Raw genomic sequence first — 19,619 nt, forward strand, 5'->3', positions numbered from 1 at the left:
TTTTAGGTAGTGACGTCATTTATCTTGTATGCGCTATATTGCGTTAGCTTACTATGGAGAGGGAGGCGAACGTGAGTAATTAAAACACTCCAACTACTCAAAAAGCAAAAAACTGCACAATTGACTTGTGTGTTTGCTTGACTGTCTTTCACTTACACTGAAGTTACAGCAGAAGCCCTGTTTCAATGTTATGGAGAAACTGAAAACTAAAAAAAAGTAAACTCCATTTCACTCTCACTGTGGACCTTAGACCTTATGGCGTGGTGTAACTTTTTCTCTCATTTCAGCTGTTACAGCGATACTTCTGGAGCGTGTGTCTACATAGCAAGTTTTCTCCACTGCATCTATCACAGATCAGCTATGATTGACTGTCGTTTATCAGTGTCACTCAATCTGTAAACAGCGTCAGAGCGTTACAGCCAATCTTAGCCCTTTCTGTTGAGCGCGTGACCAATCATAGGGGTGTAAGAACTCGCTCGACAAGGCTCAGAAGGTGAGCGGGATATTTGCATGCGTTTATTTGCTATAAATGCTCATGTTGTTCTGTGCATGTACTTGAGTTTTTAAAGGTAGTTCCTTTATCTGACAAAATCGTTTCTAAAACAGATTTCTGTGGGGATTTGGGCAAAAACATAACATGGAAAGGATTCCTTTTGTTGCATGTAGTTATGAGCTGTGTCCCAAATGGCACACTATACACTATGCACTCATGCACTATGTACTTATGCACTTACACACTCAACAGGATAGTATATGTATGTAGTGCTGTCCCAAATGGCACACTAATGTTTTTTTACTAAGCGGAAATTCAAACCGTTTACCTGATGACGTTTGACTGTTGCCAAATCAGTGAAATAAACGACTGAATTATCAAGTAATACCTGCCGTGAGTATTGCCGCATTTACCATCCGGAGGCGCTATAATCACTCTCGTAGGAGAATTTTGCTTTCACTATCCAAAATAAATAAAGTTATTCAACATGTGCGTCCGATCGCTCCGCCTCTTCCGCTACGTAAGCAAACCTGCGGTCGTTGAGTGCGTGAAGTGTCCATCATTACACACTTCATTTTAGCGGCTGAATGAGTGCATCATCCGGGTAATTAAAGTGCACTTATTATTTTGAGAGTTTTCAATGTGAACACACTACTTACACTATTTATACTACAAAATGGCGTAAAATAGTGCATAAGTATGCGATTTGGGACGCAGCTATGGTGTATGCTCGATAGTAAGGCATGCTTGCTCCTTTTGGTGTTGTCAATCTGGTAAACTGCATTTTCATGTACTCAAAAGAGGAGTCGGTATGAAAAAGAGTTGATTTTAAACTGCAATTCCTAGTTCAACCACTGTGCCAATACTACATACTGGACCTTTAAAATGGATTACCTGACAAAAGTCTTATCATCTATCCCAGTTTTAGGGGATAAAAACAATAAATTGACTTCTTGTTTATCATTTGGAAAAGTGGCAGAAGATAGATTTTTCTGTTCTGCTGAGCTGCATCCTAATCATCACAAATACTGAAGAAGACCTATTGGAGCCTTCATGGACCCAAGACTCTCACAGAAATCAGAAAAGTTTAGTAAAGGAAAAATCATGGCTTGGGGTTACATTCTGTGTGGTGTATGCGAGAGATCTGCAGAGTAGATGGTAACATCAACAGCCTGAGGTATCAAGACATTTGTGCTGCTCATTACATTACAAACCACATGAGAGGGCAAATTCATCAGCAGGATAGCGCTCCTTCTCATCCTTCAGCCTCCACATCAAACTTACGGAAAGCAAAGAAGGTCAAGGTGCTCCACGACTGTACAGCCCAGACACCAGACATGAACATTACATTATTGAACATATCTGGGGTAAGATGAAGGAGGAGGCATTGAAGATGAATCCAAAGAATCGTGATGAACTCTGGAAGTCCTGCAAGAACACTTTCTTTGCCATTTTAGATGACTTTATTAATAAGTTATTTGAGTCATTGTAGAGATTTATGGATGCAGTCCTCGGGAGTCATAAATAATATTAATTCTTTTTCCACTGCACCATGACTTTATATTCTATACTGCACATTGTTTCTGTTAAGTGACAAAACTTTTGTCTAAGCAAAGTCAGACATTACTGTCGTAATTAAATAATTAACAATCAAGGCATGATCATATTTTGTCTTGATAAAATCTAGAGGCCTTTGCCTTTCATATAAGTCACTTTTGATACCAAATGATCAACCAGAAGGTCAAGTTATTAATTGTTGTTTCTAAAACTTGGATAGGCGACAAGACTTTTGTCAGGTAGTGTGTGTGTGTATATATATATATATATATATATATATATATATATATATATATATATATATATATATATATATATATATATATATATATATATATATATTTATATATATATAAAAGTATTTTGTTCATGGAATGCGTCAAGCTGCTCTGCTCTTATACTCTTATACTGCAATCAAAGCAAAATATAACCATTAAATAAAGCACACATTTTGATACATAAATACTTTTGAATCCACAAATGACATTGTCATTTCCTCAGGCTTTTCTAGGCCAAAAACGTGCCAGCATGGCAACAGCAGGTAAGGTTTGATCATCCTCCCCAATACCCTGTTCCACCCCCCATGGACGCAGAGGCCCGGAAGCTTCCGCCATGCCGTGACAGCGAGCTGCTTCGACAGAAGGGCCGGGAATGCATGACGGGGGCGGAGCTTTCATGCGCATAATGCACAGATGGGCCTCTGGACACTGCTAGGGCACCAGAACTCCCAGGATGCACCAGGCCAGCAAAAATGTCATGGTTATCTGAAGGCACAAAATCATCTGATTTGGTGCTTCTACATTTTTTTTTTTACATAAAGGAAAGGCTTTAGCCATTTTTGGGATCATAATAGACAACTCAACTGTGCCTAGTTTTACTCTAAACAGCCAAGAACTCTGTCCTGCCAAGTAAGTCAAGGACTGATGCATTTTTTATGAACCTTTTCATCCAATCATAGTGAATGTAAAAAAAAATAAATAAATAAATAAATAAATATGGGATTCACTAGCACACTAAATGTCAACACTCTGTGCATCCCAGACTAATGAAAGAAACATTAATTATCCAAAATTAGACTTTTCACCCATTCGGTTTTATTATTGACTAATAGACATAACGGAAATTAAAGGAAACATCTTCACTAATTGCAATATAAATTTCATTTATAAATTTCATTTGAAAAATTAAATACTTTTTAGGTCCCATAGTAATTTTTACATTTATAACAGTAAATTTTCAGTAGATAATATTACAGTGGGTTACTTTATGTAGCCTCAAGAGGTTTTAAACCTCAATGACTTTCTTATTTTCCTGCTGAACACAAAATATTTTTAAAAACGTTGACAACCAGTTCAATGATATCTATTGTAAATTATATATAATCCAATAATCCAATGGAAAACAAAGGTTACTAATGGTTTGCACCATCATTAAAGTAAATCTTCTTTCATGAATAAAGATTTTATAAATGATACGTAATTTTGGCCCAAGCTCAACTTGACCTATTTACATCATTCAAAGAAATTATTTGCAATATTGCACATTTTGTAGTTTTAGTAGTTAATATAGTTATTCACATTCTTACTCTCTCATTTTAAAATTAAGAAAACAAATACATCAATAAAAAGACTTTTGATGATATGGATTTTACTTACTACACTTTCCAAAAATGTCTTAACACAGAATGGCATTAATATGATAAAAATAGTGTAAATATAGAAGGATCGTTTAAACCTCTTTCAAATATCGATAAACATCACAAAAACCAATTCATTTACACTCACTGGACACTTTATTAGGTACACTGGCAACTTACTAGAACCGGATTGGACCCCTTTCGCCTTCACAACTACCTTAATCCTTCGTGGTATAGATTCAAGAAGGTACTGGAAATATTCCTCAGAGATCCTGTTCCATATTGACATGATATCATCAAGCAGTTGTTACAGATTCATCTGCTGCACATCCATGATGCGAATCTCCCGTTCCACCACATCCTAATTGTGCTCTGAGTTCTGGTGACTGTGGAGACCATTTAAGCAGAGTGAACTCATTGTTGACATGGCGCATTATCCTGCTGTAAGTAGCCATTAAAAGATGGGTACACTGTGGTCATCAAGGGATGGACATGGTGAGCAACAACACTCAGGTAGACTATGGTGTTGACATGATGCTCAATTGTTACTATTGGGCCCAAGTGTTCCAAGAAAATATCCCCCACACCATTACACCACCACTAGCAGCCTGAACTACGACAGGATGTCTTATATAGGATATAAGAGAGGATGGATGTTTATGTTGTTGATGCCAAATTCTGACCCAACAATCCGAATGTCACAGCAGAAATCGAGACTCATCAGACCAAGCAATGTACTTTTAATCTTCTATTGTCCAGTTTTGGTGGGCCTGTGTGAATTGTAGCCTCAGTTTCCTGTTCTTAGCTGAAAGGCCCCCCAGTGTGATTTGCTGCTGCTGTAGCCCATCCGCCCCAAGGTTCGACATGTTGTGCGTTTAGGGATGCTCTTCTGCATACCTTGGTGCATGCCTCGGTTGTAATGAGTGGTTATTTGAGTTACCGTTGACTTTCTATCAGCTTGAACCAGTCTGGCCATTCTCCTCTGACCTCTGGCATCATAAGTCATTTGCACCCACAGAACTGCCACTGACTGGATATTTTCTCTTTTTCTGACTATTCTCTGTAAACCCTGGAGTTGGTTGTGCGTGAAAATCCCAGTAGATCAGCAGTTTCTGAAATACTCAGACCAGCCCGTCTTCCATCCACAACCAGGCCACATTTAAAGTCACTTAAATTACCTTTCTTCCCCATTCTGATGTTCGGTTTGAACTGCAGCAGATCGTCTTGACCATGTCTACATGCCTAAATGCATTGAGTTGCTGCCATGTGATTGGCTGATTAGAAATTTGAGTTAAAGAGCAGTTGGACAGGTGTACCTAATAAAGTGGCCCGTGGGTGTATGTGTACAAGGATAATGTACAACATGACATGTTGTGCCAGAATTAGCTATAAAGCTAATGTGCATCTTATTTGAAAGAAAATACTAAATATATTTGAAAGATTTTATTACAATGTAGTATATTAAGATGATTTCTTTCTGTTGAGTAATACAAAACGCTGAAAGTTTTAGTCCATTAGGCTGGTATCTAGCCCGTCCGTAAATAATTGCTTCTTATAAAGTACTTTTAATACCTGAAAACATAATTTCAAAACCTACAAAGAACTGAATTGTAGAAGAACTTTTATAATACATATATAAATTGTAGTGTTTAAATAGTTACCTTATCTACAAGTATCTCTTTCATTAGAAAAAACATATTACACTAAATAATAAAGCTTTCACCATATGAAGCAGACTTTGCATTAGTTTATAATGATATTAGTGACTATAACCGTGGAATTTGTCAGCATTTGTTATCGAAGCATTTGTTTGAATGCGGAAGTCGTATTTTAAAGAGCCGATGTCCCGGATGTCATGTAGCACAGGACAGCTTATAGATGTGAAAGGTAAGAGTCACATTATCCACCTGCTTTTACATCAGTGTCCCTCGACACCACCCGCTTCGTGGCAGCCGAATTTGACGAGAGAAGAGATTTACCTGCCACGACCACTTTCTCTTCCCTGCCCTTCAGCGCGCGCTCTTTGGTTGGCAAAACGCTCTTGTTTGCCATTTCGAGCTGAGCGACTACCACACACAGACCGAGCTGCAGGACGAAGAAGGTGATGAGGATGGTGGCCGCGTGCGCTCCTGCTTGCGGAAATAAATATGCCCGCGCGGGCGCCATGGAGCTGGAGGAGGAGTGAGGGCACAGCCGCGCCCACCTCATGAATATTCATCAAGCGCTGAGGCACTTCGCCAGATGAATATTAACTAGCCAGAGGTTAATGTGACTTTGCCACAAAAGCCTCCCGTGCGGTATGTGCGGGTAAGAAATTAAATTAAAATAAATATCCACATTAAGATAGCAGTTCGGCATGCAAATGAGCTACCAGCACCCCCCGTCACTACGTCTGCCGGCATAGCAAAACTGAGCATCTGTGTACTGTCGTGGAGGAGCGCGCCTGCATACATTAAAATTAGCATCTGGAATCCATTCATCATGATTATTGCGATTTCTGTGCGTGTAAATACTTGCATTATTTCCTTCCATTGCAGTGGTGGCTTTATTCAGTGACTAGTGTCAAAATAAAGGCACTGCCTCAAAATATTATCAGAAAGAAAGAGTTTTGCCTTTAAAACGTTGAACTCCGGATAGTGAGATGAAACGGATGTATTGTTGTCATTTGCAAGTACAGGTCACAATACAGCCTTTAAATTCAATTAAATATCATAATAAATATACAATATTTGGCCAGAAAAATTAACAAGAAACCAAGGAAAGTACCAAATAGCTAAAAAGGAGACAAAACCACTTACTGCTATTTCTGTGCATGTGCATTACTTCTTTCCATTGCAGTGGTGGCTTTATTTGCTGGCATGTGTCAAAATAAAACACACTGCCTCCAAACTCTGTCAAAAAGCATGCTTTGGCTTTCTCAAAATGTTAAATTGCTCATGTAATTCTGCACACAGTGCCATGGAAAAGCAGTAAACTGTCAAAAATTGTCAATACAGGTCATAATACAGCCATAAATTCACAGAATTTAGGCTGATGTGTGGTGCTTCAACCTTCAGTTCAAATCTATTCTTTCAGTCATTCATTATTTCTTTTTGGCTTAGTCCCTATATTAATCTAGGGTCGCTACAGCGGAATGAACCACCAACTTATCCAGCATACTGTATGTTTTACGCAGCGGAAGCCTTTCTAGCTTCAACCCATCACAGGGAAACACCCATACACTTCAATTCACGAATACACACTATGGCCAATTTAGCGTACACAATTCACCTATACTGCATGTCTTTGGACTTGTGGGGGAAACTGAGCACCGGGAGGGACCCACTCATCATGCAAACTCCACACAGAAATTCCCAATTGACACAGTCGAGGCTCGAACCAGTGACCTTCTAGTTGTGAGGCGAGAGCGCTACCCAATGCGCCACCGTGCTGCCCCATTTCAGTTTATTATAAAAATAAACAAGCTTAACATAAAGAACACCATTGGATTTATTGGCATGTCTCAAAATAAAGACACATACAAACACTGACAAAACGCTTGCGTTATCTTCTTTAAAACATCAGAGTGAGATGAATAAGTTGTAATACTTACAAGATTAATCAGTGCAGGTCATAACAGAGCAGTTAAATTCCATTTAAGTTGATATCGTGCTTCTGTCCAAATCTGTTCCATATATGAAAATATTACATGGTTAACGGGATAGATAGATAAAAGACAGACACAGACCGATAGATAGATAGATAGATAGATAGATAGATAGATAGATAGATAGATAGATAGATAGATAGATAGATAGATAGATAGATAGATAGATAGATAGATAGATAGATAGATAGAGACAAAAAAGAATGCATTATATACACGTTCAGACTGGAGGGATGAAAGTAAGACATATAGCAGGCTTTTTGTTTGTTTGTTTGTTATTTTCAGTTTCAGTCAAATTACAGTCTCTTATCTGAGCAGAAGAGTAGGTATGGTGTCACCATGGAGGTGTTAAGGGCAGAAAGAGAGGCTTTGAAATTGCCTTGCAAATGAGATATAATTATAACCAAATGCAGGCAGGAAAGCAACATTGCTAAAATAAAACACGAGGAAACCACTGCTTAATGGAGGCTGTGATATACTGATGTTTAAACAGAGAGATAGGATTACAATTGCGGTACTGTTTTTAAACTCCACATCAGATTCACTGTCTTGCTTCTTTCTAATTTTTGTAATGTTTATTCAATGATTTTATCTGCTACAGACAAAGACGAGACGTGCCTTTCTAGATTAAATTACATTTACAAAAGTGGTTTTATATACACAGAGAACATTTTAAATTCAAGTTTCTATATCAAAATATGATTAAGATGATTTATGATGCTCCATCATCATCCTGTGTAACAGATATTTATGTAAAAATGCAACATTCTGTCCTGTGCATATGGACAATTGGAAAAAGTTTAAATCTTGTTGATGGATACAAATAAAGATTTAAAAGATTGCACTGGGATCCTTAGTTTTTTTTTTAAATGTCACCATATGATTCTTGCACCACAAGATTTGAAGATTCTTGTTTGAATGTTGTGATCAGGTTTTTTTGCCCTTGAGACCGAGTCCGAGTCATTTGATTCAGAGTACCTACCGATACCAAAACCCGATCTATTACTTTTTATAATTCATTAAAAAAATAATAAAGAAGAGCGAAGAAACAGATCCAGAATGTTCCATATTTTTTATTTAATTCACCTTATTTTAACATTTAACAACTCTGTTAACAAACAAAGCACTTCTGTAAGGTAGCTTGAACAATCAATAATAAATAACATCAATTCTTGACCTCTTGCATTCCCAAGTCTACATATCCCACAGTTTGCTATAAAAATGTTGTCATCATCAACATTCTAATACCTTTGGGGGGATGGGGGTGTTTGACAGTGCGCTCGACGTGTCTAAAGAGCGAGGAGGGATACGGTGGTGAGGGGTGAGAAGGGTGTGCAATTAATTTGAGGACCGAGAGGGAGACGTGCGATTTCCGGGAGATTATCACTCGTTTGCGGGCATCCGGGAGTCTCTATGCATTTGCAAAAGACTCCCGAAACTTCCGGGAGACTTGGGATGTCTGAATATCATGTTTAACAACTATAGTGAGACGCGATCCAGCGGTACATCCTTGATAAACTGTCCGACATGGACTGCTCACTGGAGCTCAGGCGAGTGCATGACAGTGCATGTGTGTGGCTGGCTGTGTGGTCACGTGATGTGCATTTTCAGCAGACGGAGGGCTGTTCAGACATGCTAGGTAAAACACGGTGTGGATGTGGATAATTTTCGTTCTAAAATGCCATCTTAACACTAAGACGTATTAGTTTAAACTGGGCCTAAGTGTGTATTTTTCATAGGCGGGTTTGCAACAAGGGCGGGGCGGAGGATCGGCGATGCCGATCCAGCATCGTGTTGTCTACTGGCCATCAACGATGGATGATGCCATCGTCTATCGGCACAACCCTAGTGTCTTCCACAAATCATGGTGACATGTATGGTATTTTTATAAATCAGGGGTGCCCAAACTTTTTCTATAAAGGGCGAAAACCCAAACTTGATTGAGGGCTGTGGGACAAAGGTAAATATACAAAACTATTTTACATAAAAGTTTCCCTGAGTAATTTCCTAATTAATTTTCTAATATTTACAAATAGCTACAAAGCATTGCTTTAAATTACATTAACTAAAGCAGTTTGTTTAGAAAATGTTTATGATGAACTTATTACAGTAAAAACATAAACAATCCTATTAATAACACAATGGAAATCAATACTAAATACACTAAGCTGCATGTGCCTCTGCCTTGATTTGCTCACTGATGTCTTGTGCATTGCCTCCTATGTCAAATGACAGTCTTAACATTTTTAATAATTAGATTAATTTACAAAACAAAAGAAATTACAAAGCAAACAAACAAAACTTTACATCAAATTTGAAATGAGGATCTCTGCCAAAGATTTTCGGCCCAACCATCTCCTCATCATTCTCCTTTTCTTCTCAAATGGAAAGGTGGGCCAAATCTTAGGTTAGCATGGGCCAACTTTGGCCTTTGGGCCCTGGTTTGGGCAGTTCTGGTCTGAATAAATAAAGATAAAATAAATCTAAATAAAATATCACATTGTAAGATAGACACGAAATGACACTTTTATGGTTATTTGAATAAAGATGGACTGCACTGTTTGGTTTACAACTGTGGATTTCCATCATTAGGACTTTTGGTGCATAATATTGTCTCTTTCAGTGGAGGTATTTGCAATTCTTTCCTGAGGTCTGTGAACTCTGAGTGGGTGGAGGGATGCTGAACTGCTGTTTCTGTAAATGGCAACAAAGCCGCTGTTAGGTAGATGCCTCATGAATTGGAGCAAAAAGGTGTGTGTGTGTGTGTGATTTGCAACTATATTTTCTCCTAGTTACTGTTAGATGGCCATTAATGACTGATCATTTACATTTACATTTACATTTATTTTTGTCAGATGCCTTTCATACCTGCTGAAGGTTCAGATCATGGGATTTAGAATGTGCAGGAGAGCTGAATATATGGATGACAGATTACTGTAGATTGAGAATGAGAGAGCGAAGGTAAAATGTTGGATATTCAGAGACAGAAAAGGAGAGCGCAAGTGATAAATGGATTCACGGGATGAGTTAATCAGAGATTAATTAAGGCCTTTTTTCTGAAGGGATTGGCCTTGTGTTTTTGGCGCCAGGTTTGATGGGTTAGTTTTAAAAATTGATTAGTTTTGCGATGGCATCTTTGCCTCAGCTGAGAGTGTTGTTTAGTTTTGAATGCGTACGGCATATACACACACATCTCTTTCTGATTAACATGAGAAAGAAAAGAGGCAGTCGACTGTTGGGTGTTTTAGCATAATTGTGGCTTTGCTGGTCTCACTCGAGTGAGATGCTTAATTAAAATAATAAATCATGATTCTGCGTCACCACTAAAGAAATCCTTTTTTCCCGTCTTCCCCCTTTACTCACACAGAAATATATGGACAGTGTGTCCGTGAAGGTCACACTGCAGCCACTGTGTCCAATCCAGGCCTGCATCCACCCAATCCCACTTCAGGATTAGCTGGTGAACTCGTTAACTGGTTAGCAGATATCCTCCTCCCCTCCCCCTCCACCCTTGCTGTTTTTACCCCAGAGCAGCCTAGAGTAAGACACTCTTACCCCACATGGGATGGTCAGATTACAGCCTCCCTTTAATCCCACATGCACAGACTACAGAGACTTGTGTCAGTATGTCACATTTTTTTTCTTTGTTTCATTCTATGGTATATTTGCATCCCTAAAAATGCCTCATGAATTAAACACTAGCCTTTTTATGTGATATTTTAAATTGCATGGTGTGAATATTCAGTTCAAAGGACATGGCAAAGGTCAATGAACACTATTTGTCACTTGACAGGACATAAAAAAAGTGTTTGTGCAGAAGTTTATAAATTGCAGTAACACCATATTCATGGACACACATTGCACAAAATGTATAATATATCTAAATAATTCTTACCTTTTTGTTAAATGTAAACTGTCATAATTACATTTAGGAACTGGAGTTATATTATATTATATTATATTATATTATACTATATTGTATTATAATATATTTATTAAATTATTCATTTTCTTTTCGGCTTAGTCCCTTTATTAATCTGGGGTCGCTACAGCGGAATAAACTGCCAACTTAACCAGTATATGTTTTACGCAGCGGATGCCCTTCCAGCTGCAACCCATCACTGGGAAACATCCATAAACACATACACTACGGACAATTTTAGCCTACCAAATTAGCTTACCTGTACCACATGTCTTTGGAGTGTGGGGGAAAACCGGAGCACTCGGAAGACATGCAAACTCCACACAGAAACGCCAACTGACCCAGCCAAGGCTCCAACCAGCGACCTTCTTGCTGTGAGACTACAGCCCTTTCCACTGTGCCACCGTGTCACCTATATTATATTTTATTATATAATTCATTTATTTTCTTTTCGGGTTAATCCCTTTATTAATCAGGGGTCATTGAACTGCCAATGTTTTATTTTATTATATTATATTGAACATGCAATTATGTTCTGTTATTTTGAAAGTCAAATCTAGATTAAAAACAATAATACTTTACCAAAATAAAATAATCAAAAGTTTATCTTATACTACCTTTAATTATCTTACTCAAGACAGTACTAAAAAAAATGCATCTTGTATTATCCTTTTTAACACAACTGTTAAAAAGGGTTTAAACTCTCACTAATGTTCCAGAAGGAAATATGAGGCATTAAGGGCTGAGGGGTGAAAACTTTTAAACAAAGCACTTATTTTGTTAAAGTATCATTGTTTTCAATCTAGATTTTACTTTCAAAACAGCAGAACATAATTGCATGTTTAATATAATATAATATAATATAATATAATATAATATAATATAATATAATATAATAATTTTCTTTTCGGCTTAGTCCATTTATTATTCTGTGGTCACCACAGCGGAATAAACCACCAACTTATCCAGTACGTTTTACGCAGCAGATGCCCTTCCAGCTGCAACCCATCACTGGAAAACACCCATACACACTCATTCACACACATACGCAATGGACAGTTTAGCTTACCCAATTCACCTATAGCATATGTCTTTGGACTAGTAGGGGGGAAACCGGAGCACCCGTATGAAACCCAAGTGAACGCGGGGAGAACATGCAAACCCCACACAGAAATGCCAACTCACCCAGCCAAGGCTCGAACCAGTGACCTTGCTGTGAGGCGATCTTGCTACCCATTGCACCATCGTGACACCTCTAATATAATAGATTATAATACATTTGCAGCAGATTATCTAAGTGATTTTAGTTATGTTTTAGTATATGTAAAAATGTAAAATATCTTACTCAGGACAGTCCTAAATAAAAAACAACAACATGCATCTTGTATCATCTTTCTTATTTTGTTAAAATTATTCACATTTTAACAGATTCTTCAAGGGGTGTGTAAAATTGAGCACAGCTGTATGCATGTATATGTTGGCAGCTAGCTCTCTGCAACTCTCACATGGTCGTCAACTAAAGCTAAGCAGGGCTGCGCCCGGTCAGTACCTGAATGGGAGACCACATGGGAAAGCTAGGTTGCTGCCGGAAGTGGTGTTAGTAGGGCCAGCAGGGGGCGCTCAACCTGCGGTCTGTTTGGGTCCTAATGCCCCAGTATAGTGACGGGGATGCTATATTGCTCAGTGAGCGCGTCTTTCGGATGAGATGTTAAAAACTGAGGTCCCGACTCTCTGTGGTTGCTAAAAAAAAATCACAGGATGTCCTTCGAAAAGAGTAGGGGTTTAACCCCGGCATCCTGGCCAAATCTGCCAGCTGGCCTCCTAACCATCCCCATATTCCAATTGGCTTCATCACTGTGTCCTCTCCACCAATCAGCTGGTGTGTGGTCTGGTGCAAAATGGCTGCCGTCGCGTCATCCAGGTGGATGCTGCACACTGGTGGTGGATGAGGAGATCCCCCCCCCATTGTGCTTTGAGCGGCCAGAAAAGCGCTATATAAATGTAAGGAATTATTATTATTATTATCATATGTATATATTATTTGTTTTATACAGGGCATATCTATATTCTAATTACTTTAAACATTTTCAATTCTTTTGAAAATAAACTTTATCGTTTATCCCACAGGGGTTAGAAAAGATCTTTAGACATAGGCTTGCACACAACTACAAAATATAAATACACAATTATTTTTAAAAATCCTATTTAAAAAAAAAACATATCCAAACCCTACAAAGTACAAACACTATAACAGAGATCCAGCGTCACGAGTTGCACAAGCAGCATTGCGCCCCTGAAAAAACTACTTATTACTTGATGTTTACAGAGCTGTTTATATTTAGGTGGGTCGGGTCCTTCAGAACACAGCTTTTTTTTCCCTCCTTTTATTATTTCTATCTAATTTATTTCCCATTCTGAACATTTGAAAATGATCAAGAATGCAAACACATATTACACGTTCACATACACATGCATGCAATGACAATTATACAGTTCAACCTGTCTTTTATTCCCATTCCAGAGAGGGTATTATTATACTGTAGGGCAAATCAGTGCACAGCTCCTCCCTCACTCTCTCTCTCTCTCTCCCTTCTCTTGTCTTCCTGACCACCTGTCCTTCCACAAACCCCACCTGCTGAAGCTTCTCTCTCACCTGAAGCCTTGTTTGGCATCCTGTGCTGGGATTACGTTTAATCTGGACACGTGCCACTGGTCTCCCTTCCTCCCTCCCCTCATAGTCATCCGTTTCCACTCGCTCTTGTGGCTGTAGGCTTTTAATGATTCCTATAGGCCTTTCACTGTGAGCAAGCTTCACAAAACAGAGGAAGCACTGAGGAGGCGCTGTGAAATGCATAAGCAAAATTGATAAAAATTCACACCAGCGTGGTTGTTTTAGGATGTGCTCTCTTACATTGAATATAGTATATAGCTGCATAACTGGTCAATGTAAAAATTTAATCACACTGCACACATCACAAAGGGCGAAAAAGGTAAATTAAATGATTTTAAACATGGTATGATTATTGGTGCCAGACAATCCGGTCTATTTATTTCTGAAATTGCAGATCTACACATATTTTCATGCACAACTATCTCCAGAAATGACAAAGAATGGTTTAAAAAAGATTTCCAGTGGGCAGGAGAGTGACTAAACTGGTCAAAGCAAAAAGAATTGGAATAGAAACCCAAGAAATTACTTGTTACAACAGAGGTTTGCGCCTCACAGCAAGAAGATTGGCATTTCTGTGTGGAGTTTGCATGTTTTCCCAGTGTTCGCGTGGGTATCCTTCGGGTGCTCCGGTTTCCCCCACAGTCCAAAGACAATGCGCAATAGATGAATTGGGTAAGTTAAATTATCCGTAGTGTATTTGTGTGAATGGGAGTGTATGGGTGTTTCCCAGTGATTGGTTGCAGCTGGTAGGACATCCGCTGTGTGAAAACATATGTTATATAAGTTGGCAGCTAATTGCGCTGTGGTGATCCCTAATTAATAAAGGGACTAAGCCAAAAAGAGAACAAATGAATAAATAGAGGTCTACAGAAAAGCATTTCTGAGCATGTCAAACCTTGAAGCAGAGGAGCTACAGCAGCAAAAGAAAAACACAACAACTGAAACGACAATTCACAAGGCCTTACTAAAATCTGGCATGAACATGTAAAATTTTTATGATATTTTACGTTAGCTAACAACTGGTAGAATTGAGGTTATGAACTATAAATAACTATATCGATATTGTTATATAGATTAATAAAAAATTTTGCAATATTCCTCACTGCATTATGTTAACTAATGGACTACTGTAAATTGTTAACCTACTATTATCAATGTTTAAAACAAGTATTATGCTAATTAAATTTAAATTAGATCATTTTTGTGTTTTTTTGCATCATTAAATTCATAACACATTTATATAATAAGTACACATCTTTAATCTCCGAATGCACCTACAGTACCTTAAGAGATATTTCAAATTGCATGGATATTCAGTTCAAAGGACATGGCAAAGGTCAAAAGACAAAAAATAAACACTATTAGTAAAAAAACGCGTACTTTATAGACATTGTACACTTAATAAGGTCCAGCTACAATACATTTGATAAAGTGCCAATAATTCCTTTTCTTCTCAGGTGTTTGTGCAGAAGTTCATAAACTGCAGTAACACCATATTTATGAACATGCATTTTCTTTTCAGCTTAGTCCCTTTATTAATCTGGGGTCCCCACAGTGAAATGAACCACCAACTTATCCAGCATATGTTTTACAAAGAGAATGCCCTTCTAGCTGCAACCCATTACTGGGGAACACCCATACACTCATTCACACACATGCACTACGAACAATTTTAGCTTATCCAATTCACCTGTACCGCATGTATTTGGACTTATAGGGGGAAAAAGGGGAACCCGGAGAAAACTCACACGAACGCGAGGAGAACATGCAAACTGCACACAGAAATGCCAACTGACCTTGCTGTGAGGCTACAGCACTACCTACTGCGCCACCGCATCGCTTATATTATATTATATTATATTATATTATATTATATTATATTATATTTTATTTTATTATATTATGTATGCAACTATGTTCTGTTATTTATTATTTTGAAACGGCAGTACTATATTGCAAACAATGATATTTTAACAAAATAAGAAATATTTGGAGATCATCATCATGTTTAAAAGTGTAGAACATCAGTGTGGATTTAAACCTTTTAAACCTTTTTGTTTGAGTCCCTCAACCATCCCCAGAGTGAAATGATCAATCTCAGTCATACAGTCTGCAGAAGATACGGTTTACAATTTACACATCAGGGTGGCACTGGTTGTCTGAAAATATAGCACATTAATTTAATACTAGGACCCTTTTATATTGCAAAAAGAGAGTATAAACCCAGTGCAGGCCTTTTGGAAATCTGTGCTTCAGCTTACATTTTATCTAAATGTAAAATACGTTGCTATGGGTACAATTTAGTTTATGAAATATGTTACTTGGGGTATGTTTTGTTATGTTTTACATACAGTTGAAGTCAGAATTATTAGCCCCCCTGAATTATTAGCGCCCCTGTTTATTTTTTTCACCAATTTCTAAGCATAATAGTTGTAAAAACTTATTTCTAATAACGGATTTATTTTATCTTTGACATGGTTACAGTAAATAATATTTTACTTGATATTTTCCAAGACACTTCTATACAGCTTAAAGTGACATTTAAAGGCTTAACTAGGTTAATAAGGTGAACTAGGCAGGTTAGGGTAATTAGGCAAGTTATTGTGTAACGATGGTTTGTTCTGTAGATTATCGAGAAAAAAAATAGCTTAAAGGGGCTAATAATTGTCTCAAAATTTAAAAAAAAAATTAATAACTGCTTTTATTCTAGCCGAAATAAACAAATAAGGCTTTCTCCAGAAGAAAAATTTTTTATCAGACATACTGTGAAAATTTCCTTGCTCTGTTAAAAATAGTTTGGGAAATATTTAAAAAAAATAAAATAAAATCAAAAGGGGGCTAATAATTCTGACTTCAACTGTACATGTTCATCTTGTACAAGTCCACAAGAAGCCACTGTCATACATATCACCCAGACCAGCAAACCACTGACCTACACCCTTCCCTAAACCTAACAATTGGACCCTTTTCACAAGCCTGTTATGATGTGTTTACCGGTTAACATAATCCTAAATCCTTAAAAGTTTTTAATATTTGATAAAAAGAAATCCGTAAGAACATTTATCTGCATTTATGCATGTATTATATCATCTTTGCGTCAACTTACAAAAAACGAATTACCGCTTACGTGAGGTGTTTCTATTGCAGTGTCTATGGGACAGGACAGTAAATTTGACGTTATTCTCTCCTCCGGCTGTCGTTATCAGTCTCACACTATCTTTACTGTTTTCTGAAAGTCTTGATAACACCATTGTGGAGTTTTTCTTTTATTATTTCCGCAAGTAAGATTGTAAAAAAAAATTGTTGTGCTCTCCCATTCACTGCGCTCTAAATTTTCTCAACTATGAAACCTTCCACTACTGACAAACTCGAAAATGTGAAAAGGGTCTAAAGTGTTTTCAAAAGCAAGCGTTAAAAAAAAAAAAGCAACGCGATCAATGACTTCCTTACCAAACTGACCATGCCAGAAAAGTTGTTCATATGGAATTAGAAAGGTGAGGCCAACGTATTTGATTTAAAATCTTATACATTGCTGTTTAGTGGTATTTATATGGACTTGTGCAAAGTACTACAATAATAATATCCTATTAAATATCATTAGAGTGAAATGGAACAAAAGATGTTGGTGTCATAATAAACTGCAGTCAAATATATGTTAAAGTAAGTTTTTTTCACAAAAACATAGGCTGAAGCACATACTTCAATGAGCATGTTGCATAAACCACACCAGAAGAAGAAAAGTCAAATTCTAGAGACTTCATTATTTGAGACCAATAAGTTTCTGTTTGATAATTTTTAATTGGTTTAAAAAACAGTTTAATAAATTTCTCACATATAAAAAGCCAGTATGGCTTGTGTTTGAAATACAAAAAAGACTGATATTTAAGGCAGCAAACATGACTGGATTACTACTGGATTTCTACTAGTGCCTGACGTACAGTAAATAGATTTTTTTTCTCTCTCCAGAAATTGCCAATAAATCTAGAGAGAGAGAAAAAGCAAGAGAAGAGGTGGAGGAAGTTAACCCAGGAAAATTAATTGGCGTTATGTGGATCCTGACACCAGTCAGTCAGGGTCAATCTGATCTCCCCTGCCTTTCATTTACTGCAGCGCACACACACTTACACCACTGCATTAATTAATGGCGCATTTTCCACAAATTTTTTCTAAACGATGCACCTCTGAGTCAGAGATTTGTAAGGATGTCCGTGGCCCACTGCTCATTTAAAATAAACTCCACTCAAGAGCCTGTCGGCATGCAGATGCCTTCGCAGGAAAACACTTCTATTAAACATTACAAATGTTTACCTATTAATCCTTATAAACTCAAGTTTGTTTGTATGTGCGGCTCTCCGTCTGAGCGTAGCTGATTATTAAAAATTACCATTCGTCTCTCTGCTTAAATAGGCCGCAAAATTGATTTGCCTTCCTGTTGCCGCCTCTGACAGTCTCACTGACATGTTCTTATTATCAGCAGTACGTGCATTATCACATACATTAATCAGAAAATAATTCAGCCGTTGACGACGTACTTTAATTACGAATCGCGCACTTATGCTAAAATGTACCACAAAAAGTGGCAGATTAAAATAATTGCTATTGAAAAAAGAATTATGTTTATGGGTGGACACGAGGCAACTCTGACCTTGAAGGACTCTCCTATCATAATCAGACATACTGATGTTACATACGGAAAGCAGAAAATCCTCCGGTTCTCAGTGCGTTTATTATTAATGTGGGGGATTTTAGACTGCCAGCAGTATTTTTCCGTAACCAAACGCACAGATGAAATGCCTCTGAAGCTCAGAGCGAAGACAGATGCATAATTTTGTGAAGCACATGCGCACGTTAAAGTGGTGCGAAACCAAGAAGTGGGTCATGGAGTGATTTGTTTTAGAGAGGGGGTGGAAACTGGGTCACTGGATGCAGAGGCGGCGAGAGGGGGGTTGCTTTTGGGAGCTTCTGTGTGCTGTTGCTGGGCTGACTATTGGGGCGTATTGAGAAAAGAGGGAGGGAGAGAGAAACTGAGACAGAATGAGAAGTTCCCATCCCTGTTTTGGGGGAATTAGTCATGTTTTAGGGTCTAGGAGCATCGTTATATTTCAACAAGCTTCCAAAAATAAAAGATCCCATCCCGAATGCAATATTCCAGAGGTTTGATTATAAAGACAACCAATAATGATCTGACGGTATGAAGAAAATGCTAAATTGAGCTCTTCTGGATGTGATATCAATTCAGTGATTCTACCTAATCAGCAAGTCCTAAAAAAAAAAAAAAAACGCCCCGTCGGCCTCTCTATCAGAGCAATGTGGTCAGAGCTAATGAAATTGCCACTAATATTAAGGGCACTGGAGGACAGCAGTGACCCAGGGGGAGAGCAGGGCATCGATCCATCCACAATGAAGCGCTCATGATGACCGGGAGCTCATGCTTTCAGCTGTACACTGGAGACTGCACTGCCACAACCAGCATCACATCATGTACTGTACCGCCATATACGAAAGCAATGGGTTTATAGTACATCTATGACGCATTAAGGCTTCGATGACATACCTTTTCCATCTAGTGGAATAATATTTAAAGGGATGTAATTAGAGGAAATAATTGAGCATCGTCCAATTGAATATTCACAAATACTGTTCCAGAACTGTTTTATTGACTTTCTTCTGTGAAAAAATAATAAAATAAAACTT

At 37.8% G+C, this 19,619-nt stretch overlaps 1 protein-coding gene across 5 annotated transcripts in view; it reads right to left on the bottom strand.

The window, feature by feature from the left end:
- msrab (methionine sulfoxide reductase Ab) overlaps window positions 1–19,619 on the bottom strand; it is a 79,272-nt gene that overhangs the window by 52,751 nt on the left and 6,902 nt on the right. For 2 of the 5 annotated variants that reach the window (XR_015513435.1, XM_087290627.1), the window contains exon 1: window positions 5,666–8,167. The exons of the other annotated variants lie outside the window; for them this stretch is intronic. Coding sequence is in view for 1 of the 2 variants with exons in the window: in XM_087290627.1 (XP_087146753.1) it covers window positions 5,666–5,894 (229 nt within the window). In the remaining variant the exon portion in view is untranslated. Of the gene's footprint in view, window positions 1–5,665; window positions 8,168–19,619 lie in introns of those variants that run through there. 5 annotated transcript variants of the gene reach the window in all.

The sequence above is a fragment of the Danio rerio genome, chromosome 17, assembly GCF_052040795.2.
Source record: "Danio rerio strain M-AB ecotype USA chromosome 17, GRCz13ab, whole genome shotgun sequence".
NCBI classification, from domain to species: Eukaryota; Metazoa; Chordata; class Actinopteri; order Cypriniformes; family Danionidae; genus Danio; species Danio rerio.